Here is a 19,596-nt window from a genome sequence, read left to right on the forward strand (position 1 = left end):
AATTCGGCTGTTCTCAAACGCATTTGGCACAATTGTTTTGCAATTATTCTCAAAAGTATTTCAATAGTATCCAGCTGCAGACTTGGAGGAGCTTCAGGCAATGGTAGACATACGCCGGAAGTGGCTGTGGTAAGTTTAGGGCAAATGGATTTTCAAAATTAAAGTCCCAAAGTATATACGACTGCAAATGAAAGGGAAATGTTCTTTAATTGTAATAGGGAATGTATACGACTGCAAATGAAAGCGAAATGTTCATTAATTGTAATAGGGAATTTAAATTGTTTTGTCTTTCTTTAAAAATTAAGATTTTTTTTATCAAACTAATTTGAGATAAAATTACTTTGACTTATTTGATGACCTACTTTGCAATTCAACTGAAATTAGTAGCTCTTAGACTCCGTGGTTAACATAACAGGTTTGATGAGTAGACTCAATAATTCATACGGTTTTAAAATATTACAAAACACCTGGCTTTTTATGCATTATAATAAAAGAAATTCTGAAAATATCAATATCACAACTTCAAACCAGCATGTATGAAGCTTGATGGAACTGTTCTTAAGTTTAACAAAAAATAGATAAAATAAAACCAGATTCTGTATCCCCGCCAAAATGTAATCCTATATTCCCTAAAGCCTAAAATGATCCATGTCCATTTCTAAAGCACTGTAGGATTCAAAAATAAAACAAAGTATTTTTGAAAAAGCACTTTATTGCTCACTCACTCACTTCCCATGTTGTCGCAACTCCTTTTCGATCCTCTGCTCAAATTCCTCTCTTTCACTGAAATAAGGTTGTAAAACATGAAATGCAACAGAAACTGAAATGTTTTGAAATGTATTATTTGGGACATGAGAAAGGGAGTAAGGATTTAATTGCATTTTAGTTGAAAGAGAATTAGACAGTTTACTCTTGTGTGTAACGTTTTTCCAACAAAGTGTTCAGCATGTGCCACTGAGACCTTGTGGGTCACGGCGAGACCATAAATAAAAGCCTATTAAGAGAAAAGGATTTGTACATTGTGTGAATATTTTTCTTAAATATTTCAATCTACAAATACCAAAAAATCTATATTTTTGTATCTATTTTGAAAGTGTGGAGCAGCTGGGGATAACATTACCTCTGGGAATAGAACAGCCATCAAAAAGTTCACAATGTTGTTGGGAGTTCCTTCTCGATCCACGATGCCCCTCAGATGTCTAAAAAGGACATCCCGGTGTTCCTCTGTGTCCAAGTAGACAGGCACCGTCAGGCACTCATGTTTAAAATATCTTGGCTTGCCGTTGAGTACATCCTATTGACAATTTTGTGGAAATTGCATAAGTGGCCTGTGTGGTCGTTCTGTGAATTCAAATAGGCATCAAATGCCAGTTCCTTTGAAACCATTTAGAAATGATAACGTTTGATAAACAAGTCACATATTTTTCTGTTGGTAGCGAATAACATTCCTCAATATACAATGTAAATCTTCAGTTAAGGTTAAAAAAAAGGACATTTGCAAAATACCACTCCAAGTACCACAGTGAGACTTTGAAACAGCATATATTCCATTAATGGGATCGATGCACTCATTCTCGAGGTGGTGCATTGCTGTCACATCCTTTTGCCTTTTAGTGTGCTTTCTTTCAAAATGCCTTTTAATATTTTTCTTATTGAACATAATAGGGCAGATGGGACATTTTTGAGTAATCTGTCGATGACGGATTTTTTTCATCCGTCCACCTTGCGGTATGGGGTGTAGGTGGCGAGGCACTGTGTGGGGCACAAGCAGGCAGCACAGAGGATGCAGCAGCACGTGGCGCAGTAGCAAGAGGTGCAGTGGAGAGTGGGGCAACAGATGGGGCAATGGATGATGCAGCCACATCAGGCAGCACAGACGGTGGTGCATCAGTAGGTGGCGTAGCAGTAGAAGGTCCTGCAGAGGGTGGGGAAGCAGAGGGATGGGCAGCGGTGGGTGGGGCAGCAAAAGGTGAGACAGTGGTGGGTCGTGGGGATGCAGGCGCCTGAGCAGCAGCAGCAGAGACCATCAAAGCACGGTGCTTTTCTTACACATGCAAAGGTGATTTATGAAGGGTACCCGGCGCATTATTATTCCATGGCAATAGATGCAATGAAAGTGCAGTTTTGGTCGGCATTGTAGCCCACATCTATGACTGGTATACCCTGTAATAGAAAATAGATCTTAAACGTTTTAAATAATCATTTACAACATCTTTACAAATGATCAGCTACAACAGGTCACTGAGTGATTGGTTAGGAGCCATCCAAATAAAAATGATCTATACTGTGACTCACACAAATTGTGTCTCGCAAACTTACCTTCATGTGAAACTGCTCGGTTAAAATAGCCCTCCATATGGTCCTTTACCTTGCAGTAGTATGGGGGTTTAAACCATGCGGGCTGGCAGAATGGACAGTGGTACATACTGCTACATACTACAGAAAACTAAGGCCATAATAATTAAACTATGATTTTATTTTTTTAATTGCTACTGTCAAAAGTATTAGGGATCCCATACGACGTTGCGTGTTTTTCCCAGTGCTTTTTAAAGTCACAAAGAAACAAGGACATTAATATAGAGGTACAGGGAAAATAATGCTACGTAAAATTCAGCATTAGCACAGATGCATTTAAATCTAATATTTTAAACTGATCAACATGACACAATGCGCAGTCATTTTTTAATTGAATGCACATATTTTGCGCATTTAGCACTTCTTTGACGTAGCCCAAAGCCCTTTAAAAATGACCAGTATTTACCCATTCACAAACATACATATATTCATCCGAAATTAAATTATTAATGTCAACGTCGTTTTGACATTATCATCTAATTAATAAACAACTAGGCGTGCTAAAACATTTTATCCTCACTTGCGCTATATATTCTATCGTCGAGAGAATGTGAGTGTAGCCGGGATTCAAGTTAGCATAAAGTTTTCATTGACGCTCGTCGACTGAATATTACCGTCGTAGTTCTTGTCGTGCATTAAAATAACACAACTCAGTTTTACTTTTAGTTGATTTTGCTGTTAAATTATCTTACAATTACAGGGCCTTTTAAACTTTTTTAGATCCACATGCAACTTACTTCGGAATCGGGCGTCATCCTTATGACGTCATATCAGGTGCAAAGTTACTTGCCTTAACCTAACGTTCCCTAAATCGGCTTCCTCCGGGTCTGCAGCTGGACCCTTCTCAAGTATTTGCCGATAAAGTATTTCCCTTTTTCTGTTTTGCTGTGCCGTCTCATATTTAACGACCTTAAATTCCAGTCTGGGTGAATAATGAACCTTCTCAGAAATCCAGCGCGGATTAGCCCATACAGCATTTAGCTCCATATGTTCGTTTAGTACTGTGCCAATCCTATATTGAATGGCACCCATTACAACGGCACGCAAACATCATTGACGACATTCACATTACGTATACGAAGACGCCCTCTTGAGTACTGTACATTGACGCTGCTGTGGCATTGGATGTGGCAAGGTTAAGCAAATTGTGACGAGTCCTCCTTAACTTCCTCCTTGGAGACGTACCAACAAGCATCAACTCACTAGATTTATATGTAATAATTGCTTTTGATTGCATGATGTTATTCTAGCCCATTTTTTACGTCATTATGGCTACCATTAAAGCTACATACAATATAGCGAAGGTGCTGACATTTCGCTTCGACCGGGCCACACCGTTCAACAGGAGTCTGCGAAATAATCCAAGAACACTGAAAAGAACATGTATCTTCATTTTAGATATTCAAAATAGTTTGTGGCTCCTATGGAATTTTAATAAACGGTTTAAATGGCCCTTCAGTTGCCGACACGATTGTAAGAAGTCCCTCCTCACTTTCCGTGCACCGGTGCGCCATGACAATCTGAAGACACGGAGTGTGGGGGAAACTCAACGTCGCTGAATGTGCGAAAACAGCGATCACTGGTCACCCAACTTTATGTTGACATCTTTACTAATGCTAACATCAACCTCGGAATATATTAGAATGATCGCACAAGTACAAGGGATTTTAGGGTGATTTCCTCTTCATAGAGGCACTCAGGACAAAGCTTGTCATTTCATGAGAGAAATCCATCGTACATAACTCTACAAAATTCAGGACATGTCTTGAAACGTTTCACAATGCCCCACTGGAAAATGTGCAGAACTCTCGCATACAAACATAGACGTATTTATTGGGTAAACGCCTGCGTACCAAACCTTATTTTCAGTCACGCCGTGATTGGCTGTTGCAGATAAGACTGGCCATCAATCAGACGAAAATTACATCGCTGTTTCTTTAAAGGTTTAATGTCTTAGTGGTAAGTAACTCAAAATTAGTATTTCACAAAACAAAATAGCTACTATGTTAAAATAAAAAGTTTACTCCGTGCCTCAAAAGGGAGGGGCTGGGGGGTTGTACGAGAATCTTGGTGGGCCCCCTTATGCCATGGCCCGCCCTTGGTGACGGGTCCGCTAATATTAGTTAGCGCAATACTGCACCAAAAAAAATAATGGAAGAGATTGCCTGGGACTCCCGGTTCAAGATGGCGGCTAAATCAGCACGTCCTCAGCCAGACTCTCCTGAGTGGTTATTAACCAGTTCTGTGGGATGGACACAGTGTACCAAGAGGTTTGGGGCGGGTGTAGGAGTGGGTTACGCGTCTATGTCGCTATAGTTACGGTGTCGCGGTTCTTGTTTACGTCATTAAGGTAAACGATCTAGCACAGCACTGTAGCTACTACGATGCATTACGCCCAGATTTCGGCTCGATAAAATATCTTATTTAAATGTGGACGATTTTTGTGTTTACGCTCCAAACTATGTGCTTGGCAACATTGGACAGCTTGCTGGTAGAGGAAACAAGGTAAGTTTCAGAACTAACACAATATATTACAGACCACACTTTAAAACTTGGTTTGATCGTCGTGAACACGCGTTTATCTACAAGAAATCAAATTAAGTCCACATTGTTTGAATATGTTTGCTGCAGGTACACTTTTTAGATGGTGGTTTCAAACGAAGTCTACATGAAAAGCACTTCTTCCTGAGAATTTTGTTATCCTTGTATAGGCCTTTAATTCATCCATCCACTATCTGAGTTGCTTCTCCTCAAGAGGGTCGCGGGCATGCTGGAGCCTATTCCAGCTTGTCTTCGGGCAGTAGACGGGGTACACCATGAACCGATTGTCAGCCAATTGCTGGGCACACATAGACAAATAACCAACCGGTCTCACAGTCACACCGAGAGAGAATTTAGAGTATTCAATTAACCTACCATGCAGGATTTGGAATGTGGAAGGAAACCGGAGTACCCAGGAACATGCAAACTCTACACAGGAAGGCTGGAGCCTGGAATCGTACCAGGGACCTGTGGTGGGCATGCTAACCAGTCGCCCACTGTACTGCAAGGACATAGTGACCGATTTTAGTAACCTTTTTAGTGAAACTTATGATGACACTCAAGATTGTAAAAGTTATGGCACTTCATCTGGAATAATCACTGACTCAATTTTGAAAAACAAAGTGCATAATATCATATTTAATCTGAGAAATCCGCGGTAAGTGGAACATTTCATGAACTAAGTGACAATAAACCGTCAGGAATGGATGAGGTAAATGTCAAATTACTAAAATTAGTTGCAAGTAATAATGGCATGCCTTAATTAAATTTTGAAAAACAAAGTGCATAATATCATATTTAATCTGAGAAATCCGCGGTAAGTGGAACATTTCATGAACTAAGTGACAATAAACCGTCAGGAATGGATGAGGTAAATGTCAAATTACTAAAATTAGTTGCAAGTAAAATAACTTGACCCATTTGTTACTTGTTCATCAAGTTTGGCACAGGGAATTTCTCCTCAGATATGGAAATCTGCTTAAACAGATCCTCTTTTGAAAAGTAAAAGTGAGTTTCTCTGCAGTAAAGAGTAGACAATGAGTATTCTCCCCATATTAAGTAAATGGAAAAAAAAGTCACACCGATTTTTAATTTCTGAAATATTAATTAAATTAAATTTCCACCACAGCACATTTATAATGAGAATCACTTAAAGCAATGCATTACCAGAGTTGACTAACAATTGGTTGTTTGATATTGTCAAGAGAATGATGGAGGGTGTAGTATTTCAAAATTTTAGTGCTACTTTTCAATTAGAGGATCATGATTTGATGATTGAGAAACTGCATACAGATTTGGTCTTACGACACTGACATGGCTAAGAAGTTATTTAACTTGTAGATCACAATCTGTACTTTTTTAAAGAAACACTTTCCTCTCCCAAATATTTACAGTGTGGCATTCCCCAAGGCAGCTGCCTGGGACCACTGCTCTTTTCTCTTTTCATTAATGGCATGCCTTATGCCTGTAAACGGTGCAGTACAACTCTCTCGGTAGATGACTCTACAGTGTCTTATGCTACAAAGAATGAATTAGAGTTAAGAACCATACTTCAATCTGACTTGCAACTACTCCAGAATTGGATAAATCAAAACAAGTTGGTTTTCACTCTGTTAAAAACAGAGTATGTTTTTAAAGAACATTGTCACGCACCTCTCGAGACTCAGAGTAGATCGACTCAAGTGTCATCTTCTGTTTAAAATTTTTTAAAAGAATTATTCGGCATAGTACACAACCTGCTGAATTGTATGCCCTTTGCATTATGTGAGAGGTACAGGTATTTTTCCAAACAAGTCATTCATGGTCAATTGACCCGTCACTAACCTAGGACTGAAGGACTTTGCAGATCTGTGTTGTTCAGAGCTATAACTACAGTAAACATTCCCATCCCCGGAATTCTATGAAAAGGAATTTCCTTCACCTGGAATAAAAACCTATTCATTAACATTTTGACTACGATATTACATGTTATCGGAACTTACGTAAGCGGAAATTCCACTAGCCGTAACCCGGATGGAGACGTAATGCCGCGGGAGCTTAAATACACTCAACGCCCATCCGATGCGATGGAAAGACATGACGGAAGACACGTTTTCACTTCGCCTTTTTCTATCATCAGATCCGAAACGACGACGTGTAGGTGACTTTTTTTGGTGTGCATTTTACTGTAATTGTGAATGATTTCAACTTTATTCACTTACGTCCCGTAGATCGTGGTACTATCTTAAAAAGCAGCGCCCACTCCACACGACGAAAGTAAACATTCTCTAGTACGGACTTGTGTTTGCGCTGTCCAATCTGTCCTAATAACAGAAATTCCTCATTTGGGAAATGAGCATGGTACATGTCCTTTATGAACCTGCAAGTATGTTGACAAAATGCACGTGTAACAACACAATCAATAAAATGCAAAAATATACCGTCCAGAAACTGTTTATATAACAAAAACTGCAATACAGGTGTACAGTATCCCAAAAAATCACAATAGTACAATACATACAGTACTGTATTTTAATGTTTATTTTTTTCTGCCTTGGGAAAAAATGTGCCTATTTTGGATCGTTTTGTTGGATGCGTTCTTTGGTTTATTACAACGTTTGCCTACGTGTCATACAGTTTTCTTGCTAGTTGCAAGTAACTGTCCCGTTGATCACCGATGTCTGGTGATTCTTGTGCATACTGAAGTATTTTCTTTTGCCATTTGCATTGCTTCCTTGCTGGATGGTGGCTTGTCATCAGGAGTTGAACCGGGCAGATCATCTTCTTCCTCAGATTGGTGGTTTGCTCGAGCAAATCTGTGATTTCTGTTGCTGTGTAATCCCAGTATATGTAACAATCTGCCACCTGCTGTTACTGAAGCTTCTGCAAAAGACAATTTGAAGAAACTGTTAATAATAACTATGCCAGGAATCTCCAAGTCCGGTTCTCAGGATCCCTTATCCAGCCTATTTTAGATTAGTTTCCCAAGCTCCAACACACCTGTCTTATGCTCTCTGAGCATTATCATATTTAATTTTTATGGAAATATGTACAGTATGTACAACAAGGTATAATTTTGTGTGCATCAGATGATCCTTTTTTTTAACCCTGGAGAACCCAAGAACCTTTTTTTTCTTTGGAAAATGATGAATTATACATTAAAAGACTGCTATATGTTCACTGAACACCAAAATATATGTTTTTTCAAATATTCAATGCTTTAATCCTAATTTAGGAGTAGGGCCAAATCTGACCCTTTGGGATTTAAGGGCAGCATTTGAGTAGCAGAATTTATAGGGGCCAAATTTGACCCCGTGGGTTCTCCAGGGTTAAACACCCGTTAGGAGCATTTCCACATGCCTATGGGACGTGGACTTGTAGGGTCGATCACAGTCAACATTGATCAGAATGATCGTTTTTCTTTTTGGTATTTCATGCGCCACTCGCGGGCCAACACTCAATTTACACCATCTCCAAAGCATTCTGTTTTGAGCACGGTATTCTGATTAAATTGCTTGTCATGGGTTCATGAAAAAGTGAATGCGAACACATGCTCTTTTCACCATAGCCTGTAGATGCGTTGCTTGCACGTACGTCACTGGCGATAATTTACGGTTCTACAACGGCAGTTCATTTCACAATCAAAGTGTGACATCTCTCTCTCTCTATCTTTCTCTCTCAAGCAAATCCAACTCTTGACGGTCTCACAATTTAAACCCTTGGTTTTGTGCATTTTTTTATTTTAACAACAAAACCGAATTTTTCCATGTTGGGTTATCATGCACACCTTTTAATTTTTTTCTCCATTGGTATAAGAAATTCCACCGGTTTCTCCTCTGCCCAGGTTAAGAGTTTGGGTGTGATCCTTGACAGCAACCTATTATTTCAAGCTCATACAACAAGGATTGGCTCATAGACTTCCATATCACCTTATAATATCAATTTACTTTGCCTGTCCCTCACTCCCCATTCTACTATGGTGATAATTCAAGACCTCATTATTTTCCGGAATGCTTACCTACTACAATTCCCTTCTTTTTGTCTTGTTTTTTCGCTCATATCTCTTCACATACTCCATACATTGCTCCAGAATTCAACTGAATCATTGAAATTTTCCTCTTCAAAGTCAAACTCAAAATAGTCATAATGTCTTTCTCTGCATAATCTTGTTTTTACATTTATGCTTCTTCTTAATTCTTTTACCTGTGTCCCTTGTAAGGATAAGCGGATTGAATAATGGATGGATGGATGATTTTACTGTTTGATTACACAGTCTCCGTGTGTCTGAAAGACACCATCAATCCATTCATCCATTTTCTGATCTGCTTTATCGTCACAAGGATCGCGGGTGCGCTGGAGCCCATCCCAGCTGTCCACGGGCAGTAGGCGGGGGACACCCTGAACCGGTTGCCAGCCAATCGCAGAATAATAGCAACAATAGTATGATAATGATGGTGATGATTAATGTCATTGTATTGTTCATTTTCTAACATGAATCTTTTTCTTTGTAGGGCTTGACAGCTCTCTTGGGGCAGACATTGGATCTGCAAGTATGGATAACAGAGTCACTTCTTGGCCTCCTAATCAGAGAACAGCCATTCTGACTAATCAGTGGGACTCTGTGGAGACAGACCCAGAGAGTTTGGCCCAGGAGAGAGTCTGCAAACATCAGCTAAGAATGCACATTGGTGATCACATCTTGCCTCAAGGAAAGCTGAATGACAGTTTAAAGGAAGGAAATTGGGAAGTGGCAGACGGAAACAATATTCCACATGAAGATGACATGGTTTCTGATAGCATTGAAGTAGCAGCACATTCACACAGAACGAGGGAACCTGGAAGAGATGCTATCAAAAGGTAATGCATTAGTGCTAAAGAAAAAGTGTTTTTCACAGACACAGTACTTTTTAATTGCAATGAGTGAATTTATAACACTGTTCAGCACCAGGTCTCAATGACGCCGGGGCCCTTACCTTTGCGCAAGTCTAGCACAAAGTGGCGCATGGTAGAGTTTTCTTTCTTTCTTTCTGTTGGTAAATTTGCAGCCAAGTGCAGTAAGAAATGGGTGTTTGTGCCGTTGTGGGCGTGAACACAGACTTGCTTCCTAGCCATTGGCATAAATTCATTGCAGGAGAAACGCACAGGCAACAAGACTTAAGTCAGTGAAGGACTGAATTGTGCAAAGTATTTTTATAAGAACCTGCAAGATCTCCACTTGCAGATGAAGTAACGTTCCTGCGTCGAGAGCACATCACGTTTGATTATGCCATTGCCACACTCCTCTGTGATTCTCCACTGTACAACTGTGCCCCATAGTCCCTGCTGGCTTTTGGAGCCATGTTTTTACAACCATCTCACATGGTTGTGAAGGCTTCCACTAGGCTGGTGGGGACCAAGTTATTTTGCCTTGGCCTCAGGAGAGATGTCAGGATGTCCACTGTCTTTGGATGACATGCCAGTGCGCCAAAGTACAACGCCATACGAGAGCCCCGTTGACACTGTTTCTAGTGCCGGACAGACGTTTTTAACCATGTCAATGTGGACCAGGTGGGATCCCTGCCTCCTTGCTACGGATTCATTCACCTCCTCACCATGGCAAACAGGACCACCAGGTGGCCAGATGTGGTCCCCCTGTCATCTACTACCTCAATTGATTTGGCCTGGGTGTTGATTGTGTCCTGGGTTGCCCGTGTCGACATGCAAGCTGACCTCACCTGTGGATGACAGGGGCCCACAGTTCACTTCAGAACTATGGATGACAGTTGCTGAGGGTAGAGATTTAGCGCACAATGGTATACCACACGCAAGTCAACGAGCTCTGGCAGCCATTTCATCGTTCTCAGAGGTTAAGGTTCACGGACAGCATCTGGATTGAGCGTCTGGCTCATGCTGGGTCTCAGATCTGCTCACAAGGAGGACCCCCGGACCTCATATGCTGAGCCGGTTTACGACCAGCCACTGTGTGTCCCAGGGTTCTGGGGCGTCGCTTATCTTGTGTCATGATTCGGTTTAGGGACCAACAGGTGGCACTGTAGGGCTCCCCCGGCAGCTGCACACCTGTTGGCCATTTGGTAATTAGTCGTATAAAAGGACTCCTGCCCGAACACTCGGTGTCGGGTCATTGTTGCTGTTTGCTACCGTCATGTGTGTTGCTGTTTGCTCTTAGTTTCTGTCATGTTTAGTTCATTGTTATGTTTTAGCTTTAGTTATGGTTTTTTGTTTGATACTTTGGACTTTGTGTGTTTGGGATTTAGTTTTCTTTGTTTTAATACAATTCTTCAAATACACCCTGCTCCTCCCTCCTGCCTGCTTTTTGGGGTCCACCACCACCTCGCAAACGTGACAGAATGACCCGACCACCTGGACCCCGCAGGTACTACGGATTGGTCCCTGTTCCACCATGTGCCTGGCGGAGCGCGTCTGCGGCCGACACCCCTTTCCCCTTTCAGGCAGCGCTGGGGATGCGGCTGTCCTGTTTTCGTCTCGTCAAGCCGCGTCTACGGTGGGCCAAGCCCCGTCCGCGTCTACGTTGAGCCGAGGCTCGTCACGTGTCTGTTGGAGCTGAGTCGCATTCACGTCGACGACGAGCCGTGCCACGTCCACGCCCACGTCAGGCCGAGCCCCTGTTCACGTCCGGCTGTTCCATGTCCCCCGTTACGTCGAGCTCCGTCCACGTCAGGCCACGCCCAGTCAAAAGGATTGCCGTCGCTTTTGTTCCTGTTCCCTGGCGAGGTGAAGGTCACCGTCGCTTATAGTTCCTGTATTTTGGCGAGGCGAAGGTCGCCGTCGCGTGTGTTCCTGTTTTGATGCGAGGCAAGGATTGCCGTCGCTTTTAGTTCCTGTTCCCCGGCGAGGCAAGCTTTTGGACAACTTTGGGACGTCTGGGATCCGTCCCTTGAGGGAGGGGTACTGTCATGATTCGGTTTAGGGACCAACAGGTGGCACTGTAGGGCTCCCCCGGCAGCTGCACACCTGTTGGCCATTTGGTAATTAGTCGTATAAAAGGACTCCTGCCCGAACACTCGGTGTCGGGTCATTGTTGCTTTTGCTACTGTCATGTGTGTTGCTGTTTGCTCTTAGTTTCTGTCATGTTTAGTTCATTGTTATGTTTTAGCTTTAGTCATGGTTTTTTGTTTGATACTTTGGACTTTGTGTGTTTGGGATTTAGTTTTAATACAATTCTTCAAATACACCCTGCTCCTCCCTCCTGCCTGCTTTTTGGGGTCCACCACCACCTCACAACGTGACATCTTGTCATGGCCTCCCCAGTCCTATGTGCCCGCGGACCTGCTATCAGTCAAGTACGTCTTTGTCCGCCACTACAGCCATTGGATCTTGCTGCACCTCCACTACAAGGGGCCCTCCTCTGTGGTGTAAGCGAGGGCTAAGTGCTTTGTGGTAGATATTGGAGGTAAACCAGAGAAAATCATAGTATAGCCATGGTCATGAAAGAAAATGTGCAGAGCGTGGTAAAAACATCAATGATGTTTGATCAGAACACAATTCCGAAGGTTTCACATACGGTACTTTTGGTTGCTGTAGCTGTGTCAAATGCAGTCTTGCATTTAGTTACTTAACTGATATTAAATGGAGCTTACTTTACAAATTACTCAGTTTTGAAAGTAACTAATAAAGTGACTCGTAGACTAATTTATCAGTACTTTATTTATCCGTAGCATTCAGCAGCTGCAATTGTCGCCTCAGCATAAAAATGACAAGCGGTTTTATCCAATACTTTAATGGAAGTTAACAGCGTATTTATCTTCACCCCAAAAAGGCTATTCATTGTGGGAAACTGATAATTGGTCAATCGTCAGTTTTAGAATATGAGAAAACGGCTTATTACAATTTTACTAGTTCTTGTTTCTATTGTAGTCTGTCTCGGTTTTAGTAATTATATCTTGTGAAGTTAAGCGGTTTGGGTAATGGATGGATAGATAACTTTTATTGTTTTGCATTGTTTCATTTTTATGCATTCCTTTTTTTACTAGGAAAAATTGTATTTGAAAATTGCAATTCAAATAACCACTCATTTTTGGTAGATTAAATTTAGTATTTGTCTTTTTTTTATGGTAGTCAATTGCACTTACAGTATATAACTAGTATGACTGTCACCTAATTCATTTTTTTGTGTGTAACACTTCACCCTTTAAAAAACGAAGTTTAGCTGCTCATCGTCACACACCCGGGCCCTCATTCCAAACTTTAATAAAACCCGAGTGGCTCATTCACCAAATATGGACAGCGTATGGCTGCCTATCAGAGCTTTCTTTTCCTCTCCTGTCTCTTCTCACAGCTTTGTGTACCGACAACACTGATTAACTCATTCACTCCCTGTCAGAGATTTTCACTCGGACAGTTCAACAAAGGTTCGACGCAGGAACAGATCGACTTTCACTGCCGGCAGGAGGTGCAGTTCTCCATGAAGCCACTCAGTGTGCGCTTCCCACTGTCACCCGACCTCTGCAACCTCTGCCGGCCTTTTTATTGACTGTATATGCAAATTACAAGGAATATATCAGTAAAACACTCCTATCTTCATTTACATACCGCACCCCTGGGCGGCCCCATAGGGGCCCCTCAGTGGACCCCAAAGACAAAGTATTCCCTTGGTACCAGCACCAACATCCATAAACTAACAGAAACGTAGACATTTTAACGAGCGGTGTCTCCGTGAACTGATATGTCTGTAACCTGGCTCGTGACCCTTTCTCATGATGGAGCGTACGAGTTAAATCTTCCTTTCTGAGTTGTCAGTTAACAGGCGCCAATGTGTCTCCGAATGAGGGTTAAATCTTTCTCTCTGAGATGTAGTTAGGTACCATGCGCTCGGGTCCCTTGACCTCCCTGATTCTCTGTGCTTCCATTGTGCGCAAGATGTTCTGAACACAAGCATTTCAAGGTCAATCTAGCATGTAACAAAATGAAACTTTAAAACATGACAACATTGTATTTGTCGATCCTAACACTCCCAAAGACATATTTAAATGTTTTTTCAGATTTCACACATTCAATCCCATGTACTTAGGTTTTCTTTTTTCCTAGCTTTTTTTTCCAAGACTGAAAGTCTTTTTTTTTTAAACAGGTGTGAAAATGGCTGGTACCGAATGAGTTCATATGTGGTAATTGGTGTAGTTTCCCCCTTTTTACTTTGAGAAAAAAATCTGGTGGTATAGGCCCATGTTTGCTTAACACAGTTCAATTGTGTTCAGTCACTGACAGAAGAAAGTAAATCCTAAAGGATTTTTATAAACCCAGATGTAATGAGCCATTTGTATTTTTGCTGTGGGGGTGTCCTATGTAGTATCAGATAGTACAGTATTACTGTAGTTTGATTAAAGCAGGGGTCGGCAACACGCGGCTCTTTAGCGCCCCCTTGTGTCTCCCTAGAACTTTTCCAAAAATGTTTGAAAATGGAAAAAGATGGGAGGGAAATATATTTTTTTGTTTTAATATTGTAATGCCCTTCAATGTGGTCAAGGGTGCACGCAGTCGCTGATGCAGTCTGTTCGCTGTTTAATAAACAAAACTAGGCAGCAATTAAAACACATCCACAGGTGCTGCTGCCACAACTCAGCCCATGCGCTCCACACTCAGACTGACTCCTCAACCTGGCTCGTCCCCTCTTTATGACGTCAGCCCCTACTCAACTAACCCAGCCCTCAAATACACAAATAACAAGAAACAGATATGACAGTATGGTTTCCGTCAGAGGACAAACATGACTCAAACGTTCTTAACGTTTTCAGAATAAATATTAAATGTCAACATTTCGTAAGACTGTTGCTCATTACGGCATGCGTGTGTAAGTGTGTGCGAATGTGCGCGTGTGAGAGAACGGGTCGATCGCGGGAGGTTGGTTGTTCGAAAAGTAGACCTTCTGTCAAAAAAGTTTGGACATCCCTCCTCTACAGGATGAACTGCAGGAGAAAAAAACCCTGTTTAATCATGAATGCTCTTTGTGTATTTGTAGCAAACCTAGTCATATTGATAGCAAGCTAAGATAGGTCATCAGTGGCGGGCCGTGCATTTCAACCGTAGGCCTTCAGTGACGTCGCATACATTAACACAATATAGCCTCGTCAAGCAGCACTTAATTTCAGGAGCATTTAAAACCATCAAGTATGCATTCACAATTAAGTGCAGGAAACTACTATCAGATACTACTAAACTATTTACAGATAGACTATTGTCAAAGATAAAAAGATGATTTAAAAATACTAAATAAAATGCCACCCAAATTACGCTGTGTGATCTTAAACAAGTCTGTCCAATAAATTGCGCAATGTCGCAGTTTCATACAAGACACCAACCACACAATAACAAAACAAACTATTCTTTGAAAAAAACTTAACAGATCAATAGTCTATACAACCGCAAATAACTGAAAATGTTGAGCAGCTGAGATTGAACGAACTTTAGTGCACAAAGGTGTACAATGCGCCATTATCAATTGCAGGTGAGCAGATTTATTTGATACATTTTTGTATCTTTGTCATTTTATTTCGTTACCATTAATTTAATACGAACGAAATGTAAAATAAAATTAATTTACTCACCAATGTAGTGCCTGTTCACTGAGCTGCACATCTACGCGAGTGTCCACAAACGTTTTTAAACGCACCGCAGCTTGTTAAGTGCCCAGCCGTGCTCTGATATTTCCTTGCTGCCTTGGTAAAACAACTTAAATGGGTAAATCCAGTGTGGCTCCAAACACCAAATCGGTCAGTTGCAAGCAATAGGCATTCCCAGCAGTACAATTTGCAGCGTTTCTCAGAGGCTGTGAGCCACGGGTACCGTTCATAATTGCTCGTCTGAAAATGACGGACAAACCCTTTTCCTTGCTGGGACAGCCTAGCTAGCGCAGGAGTTGGGCGACCTCTTCGCACAATATCCAGCTTTTCTTCAAAATTGTGTGGAAAGTAATTCTGCAACCAGATCAACGTCTTCTCCTTCGGCCATTTTGGGTTAAAATGCAGTGATAGCTCTAGCAGTCGCTAATCCAATCACCGAATGCGCACGGCCAGTCTCGACGTAAGCCCTTCTCGCTGGCCCTAGTACGCAGACGAGTCAGATCACGAGTCTGAGACTTGTGATCTGATTGACTATTGCAACCTGACTGTGCCCGTTCACTTACAGCCCACATGGGCCTGGTCTGTTTAATCTGAAGGCCCCGAGCAAGTTTAATTTACCTGGCAACACAAACTAGCTGAAATATGATTGGTTAAAAATTCTACCATAATAAATAAGTTATTTATCGACTCGACTAAGTGGAAATAATATTACGTAAAGAATACAGAGAATAATTTTGTTTACATATTTATGAAAATAAAATTCAATTATTTCCCCTAATAGATTAAATTTATGTTATTGTCAGAAGTAAATTTAATAAATCTACTTTTCTGAGAATGTTTAGGCCAGCAGAGAAGGCCTTGCTGGCCCTGACGGAACGCCACTGTAGCTCATATATATAGCGGCTCCAGACATATTTGTTTTTTGTTTATTTTGGTCCAATATGGCTCTTTCAACATTTTGGGTTGCCGACCCCTGGATTAAAGCAACCTCATTAATACACATTTAACAGAATGTTATTTTATCTTGAAATTAATAATATTAGCGTTTAAACCTGTCGTACTTAAATGAAACAAAATATATTTATTCAACCCCCCCCCCCCCCCCCCCAAGACTGAAAACGCATGTGTATATCTTTTCACTTGTGGAAAATGACAAAATAGTAACGCAGGGTGATTTGAATGAGTCACCGTAATCGATTTCCTGTTCTGTAGATAGTAACGCGTTTGATCATTACCCCAAAAAACATCACTGGTTAATCGTGTAGCATGAGGCAAGGCTGCACTACACTATTGTCATGCTGTACCCTAGAGCCAAATTACCACTAGATGGCAGTAATGACGTTTGTGGCAGTGCTGAGAACATTTTGGTTAAATTATGAATATCGACTTGATTGATACTATATTGGGCCAACAATAGGTATATATTCATTTAATGCGTTGATGAAATGTTAATACTACTAACAATAGTTAATGGATACTAACAATAGTTTGTTAGTATCCATTACCTGGATGAACAATTCAACACTAATATAAAATTGGAAAATGCACTTTCAGTAATACACTTAAACAGTAGAAGTCTCTATAAAAACTTCACAAAAATCAAAGAATACCTGACTAAATTCAATAAATTTAAAATAATTGCCATATCAGAAACTTGGCTTGATGAAGATAAAACAACCGAAATGGAAATAGAAGGTTATGAAATGTTTGCAACTAATTGGGAAAACAAAAAAGGAGGGGGGGGGGGGTTGCAATATATGTAGACAAAGCATTTAAATGCAGTAAAATCGAGAGATTGACAAACACAATAGAAAACCTAATGGAATGTCTAACCATTGAAATACATAATAAAAAGGCATCAAATATCATCATAAGTTGCATCTATAGGACACCAGGATCATGTATTGACACATTCAATAAAAAACTAACAGATATGCTCAGTTACAACAACGATAAGAAAACACGAATAATATGTGGTGACTTTAACATTGACTTATTAAACCCAAATGGACACAAAAAAACAACCGACTTCATAAATACTATGTACAGCAACAGCTTTTTCCCAGTAATCCTGAAACCTAGCAGAATAACAGTTGACACGGCCACATTAATAGATAACATATTTATAAATAAGATTGATCATAAAATGGAAAGTGGACTTCTCATTAATGACACAAGTGACCACCTACCTGTTTTTGCAGTTTTTCATAATTATTTTGATAGAAAAGCTAAGTCAACAACTCACATAACAGAAATAAGACTAAGAACCCAACGCTCCACCGACGCCTTTAAGCAAGACCTAGAAAAACAAAACTGGACCGAGGTCTACTCAAACGAAGACCCAAATACAGCGTTTGAAGTATTTCAGTCTACCATAATCTCCTTATATGATAAACATTTTCCATTAACTAAAGTCTCCAAAAAGTATAAAGACCCAAGTAAGCCATGGATAACGAAAGGCATAGAAAACGCATGTAAAAAGAAAAACAATTTATATAAATTGTTTTTAAAATTGAGAACTGAAGAAGCAGAAAAAAATATAAGACCTATAAAAATAAACTAGTAAATATTATAAGAACCAGTAAAAGAGATCATTATCATGCACTATTAGAGCAGAATAAAAGTAACACACAAGAAATATGGAAGATACTTAACCAAGTAATCAGAAATAGTCCTAAAAAAATGGATTATCCAGAGTATTTTATCAAAGGCAAAAATACTATTTTGGAAAAAACTGCAGAAATAGCAACTGAATTTAATGAGTATTTTGTCAACATCGCCAGTAACCTAGCAAAACAAATTCCTGATCCAACAAACTTGTTTGAAATAGATAGATATGTAGAAAAAAAACTCCTCCACGATGTTCCTTACTGTTGTAAAACAAGAAGAAGTATCAAATATTATAAAAACTTTTAAAAATAAAAAGTCAACTGATTGCTTTAATATTGATATGACAATAATAAAGCAGATTATAGAATATGTAGTGCGACCTTTCACGCACATATGCAACCTGTCATTCAAAGCTGGTATCTTTCCATCAAAAATGAAAATTGCTAAAGTTATTCCAATCTATAAAAGTGGAGAAAGACATCGGTTTACAAATTATAGACCAATATCACTACTACCACAATTTTCAAAAATATTAGAAAAACTATTTTCTCGCAGACTTGATAGCTTTATACAAAAGCATGCGCTGTTAAGTGAGAATCAATATGGCTTCAGGGAAAAACGGACCACCTCAATGGCAGTTATGGAGTTTGTGGAAGCAATAGCCACTAATATAGACAACAAAGAATTTACTGTTGGGGTTTTCCTAGATCTAAAAAAAGCTTTTGACACAATAGATCACAGTATATTATTGAAAAAACTAGAAAGATATGGCATTAGAGGTGTAGCTTATAAATGGATAAAAAGTTATTTAGAAAACAGATATCAGTACGTGCAACTCAACAATAAAAAAACGAATCAACTGAAAATCACTCACGGAGTTCCTCAGGGGTCAGTGCTTGGTCCAAAACTATTCATCTTATATATAAATGATATCTGCAAGGTCTCAAAACAATTTAAATGTGTCCTATTTGCTGATGATACAACTTTCTACTGTTCTGGAATAAATCTGAAACAGCTCCTGACAACCGTAGAAAACGAATTAAACAAATTAAAAAACTGGTTCGACAGAAATAAATTGTCACTTAACCTGAAAAAATCAAAGTTAATTGTTTTTGGCACAAGACCAATCAAACACCAAGCTACAATTATGGTAAACTCAATTGAGATAGAAAGAGCATATGAAACCAAGTTTCTCGGATTAGTAATAGACTCAAAACTATGTTGGAAGCCACATATCGATAACGTAAAAAGAAAAATAGCCAAAACCGTAGGGATCCTCTACAAAACCAAGGAAGTGCTAAATAAGAGATCTTTGTACACATTATACACTTCATTATTATTACCATATATGACCTACTGTGTGGAAATATGGGGAAATGCCTGCAAAACAAACACACTCCCTATTCTCAACCTACAAACAAAAAGCAATTCGAATTATTAATAGATCAAAATATATGGAACCCACAAATCCACTATTTATCAAATTAAATACGATGAAATTTTATGACCTGGTTGACTTTAAAACCGCCCAATTAAT

At 40.0% G+C, this 19,596-nt stretch overlaps 1 protein-coding gene across 1 annotated transcript in view; it reads left to right on the forward strand.

Moving 5' to 3' along the window:
- The first annotated feature begins 9,418 nt into the window (after positions 1–9,418).
- Positions 9,419–19,596, forward strand: part of jhy (junctional cadherin complex regulator) — a 62,578-nt gene continuing 52,400 nt past the window's right edge. Inside the window, exon 1 of the mRNA XM_086131880.1 lies at positions 9,419–9,732. Within this exon, the coding sequence (XP_085988006.1) occupies positions 9,428–9,732 (305 nt within the window). The 5' untranslated portion in view covers positions 9,419–9,427. The remainder of the gene's footprint in view (positions 9,733–19,596) is intronic.

Source organism: Hippocampus guttulatus, chromosome 15, assembly GCF_054856545.1.
Source record: "Hippocampus guttulatus isolate MCC_2025c chromosome 15, RoL_Hgut_1.0, whole genome shotgun sequence".
NCBI classification, from domain to species: domain Eukaryota; kingdom Metazoa; phylum Chordata; class Actinopteri; order Syngnathiformes; family Syngnathidae; genus Hippocampus; species Hippocampus guttulatus.